At 42.6% G+C, this 16,870-nt stretch overlaps 1 protein-coding gene across 12 annotated transcripts in view; it reads left to right on the top strand.

Moving 5' to 3' along the window:
- The window catches only part of LOC147017412 (protein argonaute-2-like), a 161,747-nt gene that overhangs the window by 143,642 nt on the left and 1,235 nt on the right, over positions 1–16,870 (top strand). For 7 of the 12 annotated variants that reach the window (XM_085847054.1, XM_085847055.1, XM_085847056.1 and 4 more), the window contains 4 exons: positions 1,632–1,766; positions 1,888–1,989; positions 4,165–4,364; positions 13,172–16,870. The exon at positions 13,172–16,870 is cut by the window's right edge and continues 1,235 nt beyond it. In XM_085847054.1, the coding sequence (XP_085703180.1) occupies positions 1,632–1,766; positions 1,888–1,989; positions 4,165–4,364; positions 13,172–13,280 (546 nt within the window). In that variant the 3' untranslated portion in view covers positions 13,281–16,870. Of the gene's footprint in view, positions 1–1,631; positions 1,767–1,887; positions 1,990–4,164; positions 4,366–13,171 lie in introns of those variants that run through there. The other 5 variants (XR_015049488.1, XR_015049486.1, XM_085847057.1 and 2 more) reach the window with 3 other exon arrangements.

Here is a 16,870-nt window from a genome sequence, read left to right as displayed (position 1 = left end):
TGTGAAAGATGAGGAAGTTGTTGTGGTTGGAGGAGACTTGAATGGACATGTGGGAAGGAGTACAGACGGTTTTGAGGGAGTCCATGGGGGTTATGGATATGGTGTGAGAAATGGAGGAGGTGAAAGGATCTTGGAGTTTGCTGATGGAGCTGATTTGTTGCTCTGTAATACTCAATTCCAGAAAGCGAATAATAAGCTTATTACATACACGTCAGGTGGGTTGACGACAACCATTGACTACCTGATGGTGCGTCAGCGAGATAGGGGAAACCTCCGGGACACAAAGGTGATCCCAGGGGAGGAGACTGTTTCGCAGCACCACCTGGTTGTCTGCGATATAAGGGTGAAAGGTGCAAAGGCACAAATCAGGGGATGAGTATAAAAATATTTCAAAGCCCTTGAATATCTTTTGGAGCACAGTCAAGACAATCATTAAGAAGTGGAAGGTGAATGGTATCACCAAGACCCTGTCTAAATCAGACCGACCCTCCAAAATGGATGACCAAGCAAGGAGGAGACTCATCAGAGAGGCCACCAAGTGGCCAATGGCAAGTTTGAAAGAGATACATGCCTTTATGGCAAAGACTGGTCACTGTGTGCAAGTGAAAACAATATCCCAAGCAATCCACAAGTCTGGCCTGGACGGTAGGGTGGTAAGAAGGAAGCCATTACGTAAAAAAGCCCACTTTAAATACCATTTGAGGTTTGCAAAAAAAACACCAGAGATTCTGCAGCCATGTGGCAAAAAGTTTAGTGGTCTGACTTAGTGGCCCTCTCTCTCAACTATGAAGAATCACTTTACAAAATATCTGTGCACCAAGTTTTGGACGAATCCATCCATAACTTTTTGAGATATCCTGCTCACAAGCAAACGGAAAAACAAACAGGGGTGAAAACATAACCTCCATCCACCTTTGGTGGCAAAGGAAATAATTCTGTTTTTCAGTCTGTTATATACTTAAAAACATTGATATTCGCATTTATATCCATCTACAGTTATACCCCTGTTTATGTTGCCCCCTTTTATGTCGTTTCGCAAATATGTCGTCACGTTATTAACCCTTGATAGGTCATCGCCTTCGAATCATAAGTTCTATCTGACATTTGAACCTTTGTGAGTTAGAACCTTTTGATTCTGAGGTGACAAGGTGTATCCCTGGGTATACTCATCCATACAGAATGAGAAAACACAGGGGTACACCTATCTAGGGTTATTACCACTTCTCTATATTTGGCATCCAACTCGTACTTATGTCGTTTTAACAGCCATTCCTTTTATTTTTGAGCGTTTTCAGATCTTGCAAGACTGATAGACACCAAATTGCATCACTAAATTACCAAATTGGGAGATGGCAAAAACGCCAAAAAAACAACGCTTCGGACGAGGTATATTTTTAATTGAAATATGTCTGGTAATTGTTTTTTTTTAATGTATTTATACATATTTGTACTGTTGCCCGATCATTGTGTCTCTGCTATCTTGCCATTCCACTGCTCGTAGAATAAATGTATCTATTATTCTGTCTCATAACGTACTTGCAAGCAAGTAAGAGTTTCAAACAGTTTACACAAGGAAGAATCAGAGCATAAGCATCGTTTGTAACTGCTTTATTTTATGAAATCCTTTGCAGGTGCTCTTCCATGAACTGCTTGCGATCCGAGATGCATGTATCAAGCTTGAGAAGGACTATCAGCCCGGTATCACATATGTGGCTGTGCAGAAAAGGCACCACACTCGTCTTTTCTGTGCTGACCATAATGAGCGGGTATGAGTACATTTTTGTGCCGTGTCCTCCTGTGAGTTATATATAGTTATGAACATATACCTGCCAACTTATTTTGGGTTCTGGAGGAAGGCATTGTGTGTGTGCATGCTGTTTTTTCTAGATCGGAAAGAGCGGAAATATTCCAGCAGGCACAGCAGTAGACACTCGCATTACACACCCCAGCGAGTTCAACTTTTACCTCTGCAGCCATGCTGGCATCCAGGTGAACTTGAGCAGAGAGTCCACTTGCTTTGATTAGGTCCAATTTGCAATTCGCCCTGGGCATCAGATTGAGAGAAACTGCTTCAAAAGAGGGTGTTGCCACAAAAAGATTGGTATCAATGTGTAAGCATTGCAAGAACGAACGGTAACCATTGCACCAATCAAGATCACGACATTCATCTGTGGCTAATACGGAACTTTCAAAATGACATAATCTTTCCCAGAATACTCGGCAAGCATATGCAAAACCCTTTAGCAGTAATGTTGATCGGGGTATGTTAATGTGTATCGTGTGTGTCAGATAAGGATTGTTACCTAAAATTCCTTACAAAGCTTCTAAAATAATCTTTGAAAAGTACCTGATAGAAAGGGGTGTGTGTCTACACAACAAAAGAGTAAGCAAACTTTCTCATTTCACCCAAAAAGCTGAGATGTTGCGGCTTTCCTTACTGCAAAATCCTGACTTGGGCCGGTGCAAGGCCTAAAGGATCTTAAACAGGTCGCGTTCTACCCAAACCCCCGATCATACTTGCCAATGAGTGGACTTTGAACCCTGAGGGAGTGCCTCTTATGAACATGACAGGCTTTGTGATATATTTAATGGACGTCTGCAATTGGGGAGAAGATGCCGTACATCATTACCAACAGAGTAATGGTTCCTGTTTCTTTAACAAAGGACATCTTTTTGACATGAAAATACATAAATCTTGTGGGAGCCAGGTGTATCAAGCAGACTTCCCTGTGGAGAGACACTTTATCTGGTTTTGATGCCTCTTAACAGCAGTGGGTAGGTCATATCTCGGGCTTGTGGATGCACAGGGAAAGTCTAATAATCAACGTTTAAAATTATATTTGCTATTAATCATGCTTGGGGGGGGGGGGGAGGGTGCTATGAGGATACTATACATACATTTCTTGTTTGGTCCTGGGACCACAAGAGAAATTATTCAAGATTTTTGCAATGCTTGCTAACAGGAGGTGTGCGTGCGTTATGCGCTGCTTGCTTGCATTAACAGGTAATGGTAGGAACTCGACACCTTTTATCCAATGATATTTCTCGTATTTTCGATATTTTTGAGTCTGATTTACATCCAGGAACACAAAAATTTTGGTTAACCATCTTGAAATTGCCACTTTTTCGTTCAAATACTGAAAATTATCAGAATAATAATGAGTAATAATAATAATGATAATAATATGTTCCCTTCCAAGAAACTTTTGATTCACGAGGAGGCCATTATGCCCATCAAAGCCTGCATCATTATTGCCAACATTTGGTTGTTTGTCTGTGCTCTATCCTTTTATTTAAATACTGAATGTCTAGCAAGGAAGCAGCATGACCTTTTAAAATCTTTGGTATGACTCAGTTGAGGTTTGAACCACCGACCTCCCAGACTCAGAGTGGACGTTCTAACCATTATGCCACTGAGGCAGCTCATATAACCATGTTCTGTGATAGTTGGATTTTTTCATTACTTTCAAATTAAAAATGTGGTATGCACATATATGTCTCCAATTGAATTCTAGCTTAAGTTTCCCCCAAAAAAGTCATGTGCTAATTTTACTTCATGGAAAATGCAGTACTTTGAGTTTTGGAGATACACACACACACTCACTCCATTATGGTATGATTGTCATGTGATTTGGAGTCGTGCTTGCCTTTGGAGCCCAGGATCACAAACCAGTCATCGTGATCACCGCACCAAGCATATAATTTACCTAATCTGTTGCTGGTCACATGATTCTGGATCCAAACATTTTCTTTTTCAACTAATAGACATACCTCTAAATTATATTTCACAATAACCAAAGTTTATTAATTACCCCTACAAAACAATAATGACGTTTTAAACTTGAGCAATAAGATGTCACTCGTTCACACACTGCACGAGTCATCAGTACAATGGTTAATATTGCCAGATACAAAAATCCCCATTTTCTTAATAATACCTGTCGTTATTCTTTCATTTTATGCATTATCTAAAGTGGAAAAGTGAAAGATCTGGTCACATTAACCGAAATAAAACCACGTGCAAGTAGATTAGCCCGAGTGGGTGAAATTGGAAAATTTTCCAGGTGTTTACGGTAATGAAAATGTTTGCCTTACCTCCATAGCGATTACTGTAATTTTCTTGCTGTGGCGGCGCCACCTTTTTTTTTAACCACGCCACTACAGGGCACCAGCCGCCCATCACATTACCACGTGCTCTGGGATGACAATCGCTTTTCTGCGGACGAGTTGCAGGTGCTCACTTACCAGCTATGTCATACGTATGTGCGTTGCACACGCTCTGTTTCCATCCCGGCGCCTGCCTACTATGCTCGCCTCGTCGCCTTCCGGGCACGCTACCACCTTGTGGACAAGGAGCATGACAGGTCTGAAAGTCCCAAATGTGTTTGCATTTGGTAAAATTAGGGTGAAATTTAGCAATTTGGCTTGCTCTGTGACTACTTTTTCACGTCTAATTATGGGGAGTGTGTGCGCATCTGTGCGGGCACTTTTACTTCCTAACTTGACACGACTGAAAAACTATCTCACCTAGATGTAAACAAGGTGGTTGGAATATAGTGTCAAGATTTTTAATCTAACCTCAGATCTACTTTGATAAGATTCTCCAAACCTCAGCGTGACAGTCTTTAAAGGCAAACTAAATTGAAAATTAATAAAACAAAATGTATCGAATCACAACCAATTTATATTCTATTTGTTTTTACTTTGTATCTTTTTATTAAACAAAAATGCACCTCAAAGTACCAAATGTCTGTCTCTACCAGAATTTAGGGAAGCAGTGCAGGATAGGGATATTTGGATAAATTTGATCATGAATGTCATCAGAAGTCGGCCACGATTTGACGGAACTAGATACAGTGCCTTCAGAAAGTATTCACACCCCTCGACTTTTATCGCATTTTGTTGTTACAGCCTGAATTCAAAATGGATTAAATTTAAATTTTTTGTCACCGATCTACACAAAATACCCCATTATGATAAAGTGAAAACTTGTCTTTAGAATTTTTTACAAATTAATTAAAAATTAAAAGCCGAAATGTCTTGCATCAATATGTATTCAACCCGTTGAGACGATACTTTGTAGAAGTGCCTTTGGCAGCAATTACACCTTCATTTCTTCTTGGGTATGTCTGTATCAGCTTTGCATATCTGGATTTGGGGATTTTCTCACATTCTTCTTTGCAGATTTGCTCAAGCTCTGTCAAGTTGGATGGGAAGTGTCGATGAACAGCAATCTTAAACTCTTTCCACACATTCTCAATGGGATTCCAGACTGGGCTTTGGTTGGGCCACTCAAGGATTTTCAGGTTTTTGTATGAAGCCATTCCAGTGTTGCTTGGGCTTTATGCTTTGGGTCATTGTCCTGTTGGAATGAAAATCTTTGCTGCATTCTAAGGTCTTTTGCATTCTGAAGCAGGTTCTCCTCAAGGATTTGCCTGTATTTGGCTCAAATACTTGATCCCTCCAGCCTTACAAGTCTCCCAGTTCCTACCACTGAAAAGCATCCCCAAAGCATGATGCTGCCACCACCATGCTCCATGGGTGGGATGGTGTTAGATGGATGATGAGCTGTGCTCGGTTTCCGCCAGATGTAGAGCTTTACATTCAGGCCAAACAGTTCAGTTTTTGTCTCATTCAGACCACAGAATCTTTTGCCTCGTGCTCTCAGTCTTTCACATGCCTTTTTGTGAACTCTAGACTTGCTGTCATGTGTCTTTTCTCAGGAGTGGCTTCCGTCTGGCCGCTCTCCAATGAATCCTAGATTTGTGAAGTGGTGCAGACATTGTTGTCCTTCTGGCAGGTTCTCCCATCTCAGCCAAGGAACTCTGTAGTTCTGTTAGAGTGGTCATTGGGTTCTTGGTCACTTCCCTGACCAAGGGCCTTCTTACCCAGGAGCTCAGTTTTGTCAGATGGCCAGCTCCACAAAGAGTCTGGATAGTTCCAAATTCTTTCCATTCTTCATTTTGGAGCTCACTGTGCTCTTGGGAACTTTCCACAGTCGAGAAATTGCTTTATATCCTTCTCCAAATCGATGCCTCCACACAATTATATCTCTGAGTTCTCTGGACAGTTCTTTGGACTTCATGGTGGAGTTACTGCTCTAACATGTACTGTCAACTTTGGGACTTTATATTGAAAGGTGTGTGTTTCTTAATCATGTTCAATCAATTGAATTGGCCACAGGTGGACTGTGGCCACAATTGGCCACAATCAAGTTGTAGAGAAATCTCAAAGATGATCAAAGGAAATTGGATGCACCTGAGCTCAATTTGGAGCGTCATTGCAAAGGGGTTGAATGCTTTGTGACTCAATATTTTTCAGCTTTTCATTTTTGATTAATTTGTAAAAAATTCGAAAAACATGTTTTCACTTTGACATTATGGGGTATTTTCAGTGCATTGGTGACAAAAATATATAAGTTTAATCCATTTTAAATTCAGGCTGTAACACACCAAATTATGACAAAAGTCAAGGGGTGTGAATACTTTCTGAAGGCAATGCAACTGGATAAGAACCAAATGCACCTTAGTGAATCTACTGGTGTCTTATGAGGAGGAAAGCCATATCTCAACCATGTGCAGTACCTAAAGAAAGTCTACACCACCCTTTCAAAATTTTCACCTTTGGTTGCCTGCAATTAAATTGCATTAAATCGGACTTTTCCACTGTTATTTACACATGGTAACCCACAACTTTCAAGTGAAAAACAAATTCTACAAGTTTCAGAAAATTCATTGAAAATATAAAACTAGAATATCTTGGTTGGATAAGTGTTAATACTTAACACTTGGTGGAAGCACCTTTGACAGCAATTACAACTGTGAGTCTGTTGGGATACGTCTCTACCAACTTTGCACACCTTGATTGGGCAATATTTGCCCATTCTTCTGGACAAAACTGTTCAAACTCAGTCAAGTTATGTGGGGAGCATTGATGGATAGCAATCTTCAAGTCATGCCACAGATTTTCGATTGGATTTAGGTCAGGACTCTGACTGGGCCACTCAAGAACATTTATCTTTTTGTTCCTTCGTCACTCCATTGTAGCTTTCGCTGTGTGCTTCAGGTTGTTGTCATGCTGAAAGGTGAACTTCCATCCCAATTTCAGCTTTCTTGCAGAGGGAAGCAAGTTTTCCTGTTGGATTTTTCTGTATATTACTGCATCCATTTTCTGTTGGGTTTGTGCCAAACATAACATTTTGCATTTTGGCCAAAAAGTTCCATCTTGGTTTCGTCAGACCACTAAACTTTTTGCCACATGGCTGCAGAATCTCTGGTGTTTTTTTTGCAAACCTCAAATGGTATTTAAAGTGGGCTTTTTTACGTAATGGCTTCCTTCTTACCACCCTACCGTCCAGGCCAGACTTGTGGATTGCTTGGGATATTGTTTTCACTTGCACACAGTGACCAGTCTTTGCCATAAAGGCATGTATCTCTTTCAAACTTGCCATTGGCCACTTGGTGGCCTCTCTGATGAGTCTCCTCCTTGCTTGGTCATCCATTTTGGAGGGTCGGTCTGATTTAGACAGGGTCTTGGTGATACCATTCACCTTCCACTTCTTAATGATTGTCTTGACTGTGCTCCAAAAGATATTCAAGGGCTTTGAAATATTTTTATACTCATCCCCTGATTTGTGCCTTTCTCAAACTCTATCCCAGAGGTCTTTTGAAAGCTCCTTGGGGCTCATGGTTGAGTCTTTGCTGTGGAATGCACTACCCAGCAGAGGAAACCTACAGGAACACCTGATTTTATTCTGAAATAATCAGAATCACTGCAGTTTAACACAGGTGGAGGCCAATTAACTTGGTGTGTGATTTTGTAGGTGATTAGTCACACTTATGCCTGGTGTTGGCTTAATGGTTAAGGTAGTGGGCTTGGGATCCTAGGGTCCTAAGTTCAAATCCCGCTCAGCTGTTGAATTAACACCAGGTGGGGTTGACTCTGCCTGTCATCCTTCCGAGGTCGGCAAAATGAGTGCCAGCATGCTGGTATACTGTGTCGGAGTGGCGACCCGTCCAGGATTGTTCCCAATAGCCAAGGAGACTGCTTCGGCGGCACCAACGCTCTGCACAGAGTATGGTCCTAATGGATGGATGGATGGAGTCACACTTGACCAAATTACCTCTGCCACCAAAGGTGAAGGAGGTTATGTTTTCACACCTTTCTGTGTGTTTGTTTGTGTGCAAGATATCTCAAAAAGTTGTGGACGGATTCGGATGAAATTTTGTGAACAGGTTGGGTGTGTGATAAGGACGAACTGATTAGATTTTGGTGAAGATCCGGATCTGGATCCAACTACTAGAATTGTTAAAGTGATTTTTCACCATTGAGAGATTGGGCCAAAAACGGTATATAGCACGATATCTCAAAAAGTTGTGGACGAATTCGGATGAATGTTAATGGTAACATTGGGTGTGTAACAAGGAAGACATGATTAAATTTTGGTGAAGATCCGGATCTGATAAGTTTTGAAGTGATCCTTCATAAATGAGAGGTGGGGCTAAAACGATATATAGCACGATATCTCAAAAAATTATGGACAGATTCGGACGAAATTTGGTGGACAAGTTGGGTGTGTGGTAAGGATAAATTGATTCAATTTTTATGAAGATCCAAATCCGGATCTGCACACGATAATTATTTAATTTTTAAAGTCAGGTCAGGTGTGGGAGCATGTGCCGGAGCAGCACATCACTGCGTCCACTTTCCATCGGTATTTCAGGGGCCTCTGTCTGGTCATCCCCCAGGCAGATGCCTGCCCATCTCCATCTCCTTAAGATGCTGATCAACCTGCTGCAACCATGAGGCATGTGGTTGGCCAATTGGCCTCCTCCATTCACAAGGCTACCTCGCTGAGAGAATCTGGTGAGCAGGATCAGCATCAGGAAAATGAGCCACATGTCCATACAGCCGCAGCTGACGCTCACGGACTATGCAGGTAACAAATCTCATTTGAGTCTCTCTCAGCAACCGCTCGTTGGACACAAAGTCTGACCAGCGATAGCCAAGGATTCTTCAAAGAGACCTGTTACCAAAGGAATCTCAGATCATTGGTCAGAGTCCAAGTCTCACATCCAAAGAGCAAGACTGGAAGCACCAAGGACCTGAAGACTTGGACTTTCATCCTCCCGCACAGGTACCGGCAGTGCCACACCCCATGATCCAGTGAATCCATGACTCCCCAGGCCCGGCCCAGACGTCGGTTGACCTCTGGCTCACAGCCAGCAGAGACATGAATATCACTGCCAAGGTAAGTGAATCTCTCTGTGACGTCAACATCCTCACCACAAACAGGTACAGACAAGATAGCAGCATCGAAGATGTCAAGGAAAGCCTGCATCTTAGTTTGAACCCAGGAAACACACAATCCCAGTGGCTCTGACTCTTCATTCAGCACCTCGAGGGCCCCCAAAAGGATATCTGGAGTCTCCGCATCGATGATATCGTCTGCGAAATCAAGGTCAGAGATCTTGACATTCCCAAACAATGCACCAATGATCTTGACAATCCCAAACAATGCTTGATCTCTCCGACAACGTCTCCAGAATCCAGTCCACACAAGTGCTGAAAAGTGTGAGGGCCAGTACACACTCCTGACAAACTCCAGTAACAACTGGAAACAAGTCAGAGGTGGTATCACCACATCACACCACATCTCAGTACCAGAGTATAGTTCAGATATCAGATTGATCAGTTTTGGTGATACTCCTCAATGACCAAGAATCCTCCAGAGGGCATCCTGATTCACTGAATCAAATGCTTTACAGAGATCAACATAGGATGTTGATCCTGCCAAAACTCTCGTCTGTGTTCAGTGAGGACCCAAAGAGCAAGGATATGGTCAATCGTTGACCTCTTTGGTGTAAAGCCTGACTGCTCTGTACGCTGGTGCTCAAGCAGATGTTGGCGAACCCTATCAAGAATTATCCAAGCAAAGACCTTGCCCGGCACTGAGAGCAGCGTCACCCCTCGGTAGTTGTTGCAGTCCTGGTGATCACCTTTCCATTTCTAGAGAGGACAACAAGGCCCCTCTTAAAATAAGTTGGGATGATGCCTGTGTTCCAAATAGAGCACAGATCTGCATGCTATGACATGAGTACAGCATTTCCACCAACCTTGACAAGTTCAGCATGGATGCCACAGATCCCAGCAGCTTTACCCTATCTCAACCGGTTCACCACAGCCTGTGTTTCCACAAACGAAGGTGGATCACAGTTGATTGGAGGGTCAGCAATAGGGATAGTAACACCCCTGACCTCCAACTTGACAGCTGGTGGATCAGCCTGGTACAGCCGCTCAAAGTAACAGGCCCAGTGGGCCTTCACTTTGTAACAGCTCAGCTCTGCCATTAATCCTGGCCCTGCGACTCCAGTCAATGGTATCCAGTGTCCCTTGAGAGGCAAAATTCTTCTTCACCTTACGGTGAGTTCCTCGACTTCCACCGGCAACACAAAAAATGGTGGTCTTGAAGGCACTCCACAACTTTTCAGGATTCCCCAAAGCACCCAGACCCCTGAAATCCCCACTCAGCATGTTCACAAACTCCTTAGCTACCCTCTCATCCTTGAACCTGCCAACATCCAGCCGAGGCTGGAAATGGTACCATTCTTCCAAATTTAAGCTGAAACTTCAGAGTTGCTTCAACAAGCTTCTGGTTGGTATTGAGGAACTCAGAATTTTGGGAGACCCGACAGTTCTGGATCATTCTCAAGGGACCATAAACAAGCACATAGTCAATCTCCTTTGCCACACCACCAGCGTTGGGATACCAAGTCCAGCGATGAGCCTGTGGGTGCTGAAACTATGAACCAGCCACCCTAAGTCCATGACTTCTTGCAGTCAAGGAACTTCGTGTGATTCTGGTTCACAGTTCCAGATCCATGGGGACCAACACATGCATCAACCATACCGATCAGTTCCAGTTGATGCATTGAAATCCCCCAAGATTTTAAGAGTATCTCGTCTGGGGCACTGATCAACCATAGACTCAAGTGTGGCGTAGAATGTGTCCTTCACGGTGAGATCACTCACCTCAGTCAGAGCATATACAGAGACCAGGGAAATGACACCAAAGGAATGACGAATCCTTTGTCTCATAATATGCTCGTTGACTAATGTAACCTCAATTATCATTGGAGTCAACTTATTGGACACAGTGACAGCAACTCCTTGGGCATGGTAACCGTCGCGACCAGACCAATAGTATGTGTAACCACCCACCATGATCTCGCCGCAATCCTGTCTCCAAGCCTCAGAGAGTGTTGTGATCCCGATGTCCAAATGCTTGAGCTCAGATGATAACAGAAACAGGTGATCAACCTCTCTTATGGATAGAACATTCCAGGCACCCACCCAAAGGGTCTGCCTCAGGTTAACCCAAGAAGACCGCCGTCTGGTGGATGACACCTCAGCACCACCCCGACACACACTACCGCAATCTGACCCAGAGGTTCCCCCGAAGTTTTCCTTCTATCATCAAAGAGTGAGGGCTCCGAAGGATTTGCTCCAATCCCGTCATCTGGTGAGCTGCCCTACGGAGGGCAGCTGTACAGGAGGTACTCCCATGGAGTGGGTTTTCAGATTTCTTCGTGCTTTTCGTTCGTTCTGTGGAATGAAGGGTTTTACGGTGGCTGGAGTGAAAATCCTCCAACCAACCTCCTAATAAAATGTAACCCAACTGCAGGAGGACATCCACAGACACATTTGGGCATTAGATATGGTTGGCCATTGGCTCACAAGGAGCTCCTTCGCCCTTTGACAGGTTTTGTTTCTTTTGTCCTGAGTGTCCATAATCATACACCCTCCTCACCAGAAAACTTGGTGGGGACACTGTTTCATCACCGACAACCCCACCATGAAACGGGTTCATGCAGCTTTACATGGTACCTGTAGAAAGTCACAGATCTAATCTGACCTGGCCTGACAAAGTGATTTTTAAAGTGATTCTTCACCATTGAAAGATTGGGTGAAAAATGACATATAGAATGATATTTCAAAAATGTATTGGGATCAGGCATTGGAATCATGTATTGGGATATGTTCTCGTGGATCAGCCATTGCGTGGCGGAGGTATGCGCTCTACCGAGTGCCCTTCTATTTTGCAATTGTTATTATTAGGGGGGGTGGACACTTGTCCAACCAAGATATTCTAGTTTTGTATTTTTCATTAATTTCTGAAATTTGTAGAATCTGTTTTTCACTTGGAAGTTGAGGGTTACGATGTGTAAATAAAGGTGGAAAAAGTCTGATTTAATGCTATTTAATTCCAGGCTATGAGGCAACAAACGGTGGAAAATTTTTTATGAGGGTGTGGACTATCTATAGGCACTGCAGATCCATATATAATTTGCTGGGAAATGTGAGGTGATGTTTTTTTTTTCAGTTAGTCCAATCACAAAAAACACAAATTATCTGAGGTTTAATTTGTTGCTTGAAGTGCATTTTGCATTTGAGGATGTAAAGTGAATGAGAAGTTGATTTGTGATCAGATCAAGTGATTTTCACTTTTTGAAATCCGAGTTCAGGTCCCCTTTAATTTTCTCGCATTAACTTTCAAACAATCAGCATGTTTTTGCATGTACGATTAATCTTGTCTTCACCAATGCAAGTAAAGACATCATCTTATTTCTATCATGAAAAATTACGACTGGTTGAACATTTGCTGGATGTATTGATGTAGTGAATTGTCAGATATGTCCTGAGAGCCATTTTGACGAGGGAAGCTTTTTGCCACTGTTCCATTTCGAGCCATCTACGGTAATCGGGTGGGCTGGTAAGACGAGCATTCCCTTTCCTCGGGGTTGGCTAGCATTGCCAAAAGAGGCTTTTAAAACCAAGGTAGGCTGCCTAATGCTACAGGTAGTAGTGTAGCTGCTGACACTGCTTTTAGCAGTGGGCGGTTCTGTCTTTCACAAACCAACTAAAGCCGGAAGTTGCATTTTAATTTTAATATCTTGTTTCCTGGTTATGATTCAAATCCTCGTTAACTGCATCATATATACCTAGACAGGGTGGTTGCATGGCAGGTACTTTGTGTTGGTCAGGGACCTTGCAGCAAGTGCTGGAGTGGCACTTGGGTTCATGGTCACTATTCCAGTTTAGAGGTGATTTTATGTGTTGTGATTTACTCAGAATTTATCACATGGTGTACTACTGGTTCCTTTCCCACCAGTGCGGAAGGCAGCCACATTTCTGGGCAAAACAATGGGCGTGACACGATGGCTCTGGCAAAGGCGGTGCAAGTCCACCAAGATACGCTCCGCACTATGTATTTTGCTTAGCCCTGCAGCAAGCACCCTGCACTTCCATGCTGCATCACCAGCGGAATCCACCATCATCATCCCAGCAGTGTACCCATGTCCTGACGATTGATGTGCTTTGCCATCGGTCCCAAGGAAGCTGGGGCCATAAGGAACAAAGCCACAAACATAAAGGAGCCTTGGATGGCCAAGCAGGTTTTGAATCTGTCTCCCACGAGAAGTGGAGATCTCTCCGCCAGTGGAGGCTGATCTGTCCAACTCCTTTGGTGGTGGTCATGCTTGTTTCATGCTTGAATGTTTTTATTGCATTTTAGAGGATTGTTGTTTTTTTGTTGTTTTTTAAAATAATGTTATTTATGCAGTTTCTTGCGTGGAAGATTCCTGACATGGTGAGGTTTTAAACTTAGCCATTTACCTTGTCACTATCTTCACAATCACTTTTCCAGTGTTGTGTTTTAATTATTTAGAAGGATTCATAATAGTGCTTTGACATGGGTTGTGTTTTTTTATTATTATTATTATTATTATTGCTATTATCATTATGCTGTTCTTACCAGGGATCACAGGATAATATTTTAAGGATGTTCTTTTATACCACTTATCTTTTTTGTTTGCCTTCGGTTGCCAAACAGCATCCTGTAAGTTGAGAATGTAATTTATTCCTCTTCACTTGTAAGGTGGATTCCCTCTCCACAGCTCTCCACAATATGATGCCGTTTGGTTTGGTGAAGGGATCATCTAAGGACTGGGAGCCTCAGCCCTTACGCAGTTTGCTATCACCAGCCCGAAGACTCGGAAAAGGAGGATGGTGCGGAAAATGGCTCAACACTGTTATTCAACTCAAACACTGTACTGTATACTTTAGGTGTAAGGCAGCCAGCCCTCATTCCCAACAGCTGTGCTAAAAAGGCTCATTTTTCCCACGTACAATAGCTGTCGTGGAGCTTAAGGCAAATATCGAATTTTCCAAAATGTAAAGGCACATTACGTACAATCACAAATTTTGTATAAAAAAGAAAGTTTTATACGGTCGTTGGTTTTTGTTTTAGTTTGTTTATTGCTGCTCAAGCTTCGTTGTAATCACGTGGCTATTCCATTCTTAAGCCAGTGTGAAGTGAAATGTATTTTTGAACTGCACGTTTTGGCAATACAGGCTTCGCATTCAGCATCTTTTCTCTACCGATAAGAATGGTTGGCTTCCTAGTTGGCTTAAAAATGTTGCCACTCTTTAATTTCTGTGTATTTTTCCACCGACAGCCTATCATCGTGACGTTTTGATCCCAAGCATGTTCTCTCCAATTTGGTCGGTTGTCATGGAGCACTATGCAACCGTCCCTTTTTGTTTGAGGTAGCGGCGCGGTGCCAGAAAGGTGGAGGTAATGCATATTGTAGCAAGAGCGCATCTGTTTATTTCGGGACCTACTCAGGTGTGCTTAAAATCGGGAAGCTTTTAAATGCATTATAATTACGTCTCTTACCCTTTTCATTGATCGAATTAACATTTTTCAATCACCAGATTGAATTTTAATATCCCGAGGCAAATGCTAAAATCATTTGAGCTTGCTATACATATTACTTTTTGAAGAAAGTAACGTTTGCTTTTAATAAACTGCTCTTTGGGTGTGGGGTGCACAGTTGGGACTGTGGGTGATGAGCTGCATGGTTGTGACTGGGAGATGGGGTGCGTGGTTGGGACTGGGTGACGGGGTGCGTGGTTGGGACTGGGTGCGTAGTTGGGACTGGGTGACAGGGTGCATGTTTGGGACTGGGAGAAAGGGTGCGTTGGTTGGGACTGGGTGACGGGGTGCGTGGTTGGGACTGGGTGACAGGTCCTTTGAGAGTATTGATTTTGATGAGGTCAATTGGTATTTTCACTATTTAAACAAAATGAATTTTGCTGTTGCTTGGTACCCTTTTGGTACGTAAAAGTGTTTTATTGTATTTTTTATTTTTGCTAAGATTGGTGGTGATCTTTCCTCTTTTAATAATTTTCTCCTTGAAAATCCATTGTTATCTTCTCTGCTGACGCAGTCCATCAATAGTCTTTACTATTGATTTACCCTAACATGATTTTATTATTTTTTTTATATTTACCCGAACATGATTTTGATTTATAAAGGCCCTTTTGATCATAAGATGATCTCCGCTTTGAAGATGACCCCACCCCTCCACCCCATACAGTAATTCTTTGCTTGTCTTGCACATCCATGGGACACCTTTTCTGATGAAGAATTTTCAGTTTGGAACTGCATATTTTTTTTGTTGTTTTTGCACCCGATAATTTTTTTATTTTTTTGTTGTACCCGAGGATTTTGGGGTTTTTTTGCTGTACCCGAGGATTTTTTGTTTGTTTGTTTGTTTCCCCTCCCCTCACCAACAAACCTAACAGTGAAATTTAGCCAGCAGCGTAATTTTTTTCTTTTCTTTCGTTCATTATTGTCGTATCACCGATGCCAGCAATGCTCCGCGTGAATAGCGTTCAAATCAGAATTTGTAACGCTCCGTCTGCTGAATTGCATTTCCGTATTTGTACTTCATTCGTCGTGAAGACAAATTGGCAAGCGTATCTCGCCTGCGAGTCTGTTTACTGACTGTTAACCAGGGTTGGCTTGAAAACTTGACTTCAAATTTGAACTTATTCTTGGCTTTGTAGAAGTTTCAAAGTTATATGCATCACACATGTTTATGTTGTGTAGATGGGTTGTATGGATTAACGGGGGTTTTATTTTTATTTTCCTCTGGTTACTAAAGAACAGACCCTGCGTAGTTTTGTTAAGCTAAGTTAATATGCAATAAGCTGAAAACAGTCTATGGAATATATATATATATATATATAGATATATTATATAGATTTTAAAATGTGGGAATTGCAGTGCATTACAATTAATACTGTAACAGCAATGTATCCGGGTGCCTAGAATAAATGTTTTGTCCATTCCTTGTCCTCTGAAGCACCCAGGGTATCTTAATGCCAATCATCGACAAAGCTAACGTGTAAGGATTGTGGTGCCCTGGGATTTTGGATGTAAATCAATCGGGTTCCAAGATGTTTAGGATTATAAATGGCTCATCGGTTTTCTCTCCTCTTACTGTCACCCCCCCCCACCCCGTTCTGGAGGGAGTTGCGCTGTATCGCTAAACCCAGTTACCAACTATTCAATGCTGTCCTGACTTTATTGTCACTTTGCCAAGCATCGGCAGCACGGTCTTTTCTGTAAACGAGTCACAACACTGAAACAGTGGAGGGAGGGAAGGGAAAGGGCGAGGGGAAAGGTGGGAGAGGGGGGTGCTGAGATTCTCATAATAACATGATTGCTGCTTTTGTTTTGTTTTTTAAAGGGAAATGCTAGATCGCACACAACACAACTCTGACATGCCCGGCTGCACGGACAGAGCAAGGCTCGCGTGCTGTACCGGGCACTCGGGTTTTAACTTCGAGCTAGAGGACGAATCTGCAAGCCCGCCAAGGGCCCCTCGCTTTGCCATGCGTGCGCTTTACACTGCAGCCCACTGTGCTTTGTACACCGTGTATGCAAGCTAGCCATGCCAGTACCTTGTAATACGTGCCTTTTGTAGAGGAATCTTATCTCTCACTTGACGTAGAGCTTCCA

This window comes from Eptatretus burgeri, chromosome 11, assembly GCF_056783735.1.
Source record: "Eptatretus burgeri isolate ZD-2024b chromosome 11, Ebu_testis_v1, whole genome shotgun sequence".
NCBI classification, from domain to species: domain Eukaryota; kingdom Metazoa; phylum Chordata; class Myxini; order Myxiniformes; family Myxinidae; genus Eptatretus; species Eptatretus burgeri.
This window is presented reverse-complemented; position numbering and strand designations above follow the sequence as displayed.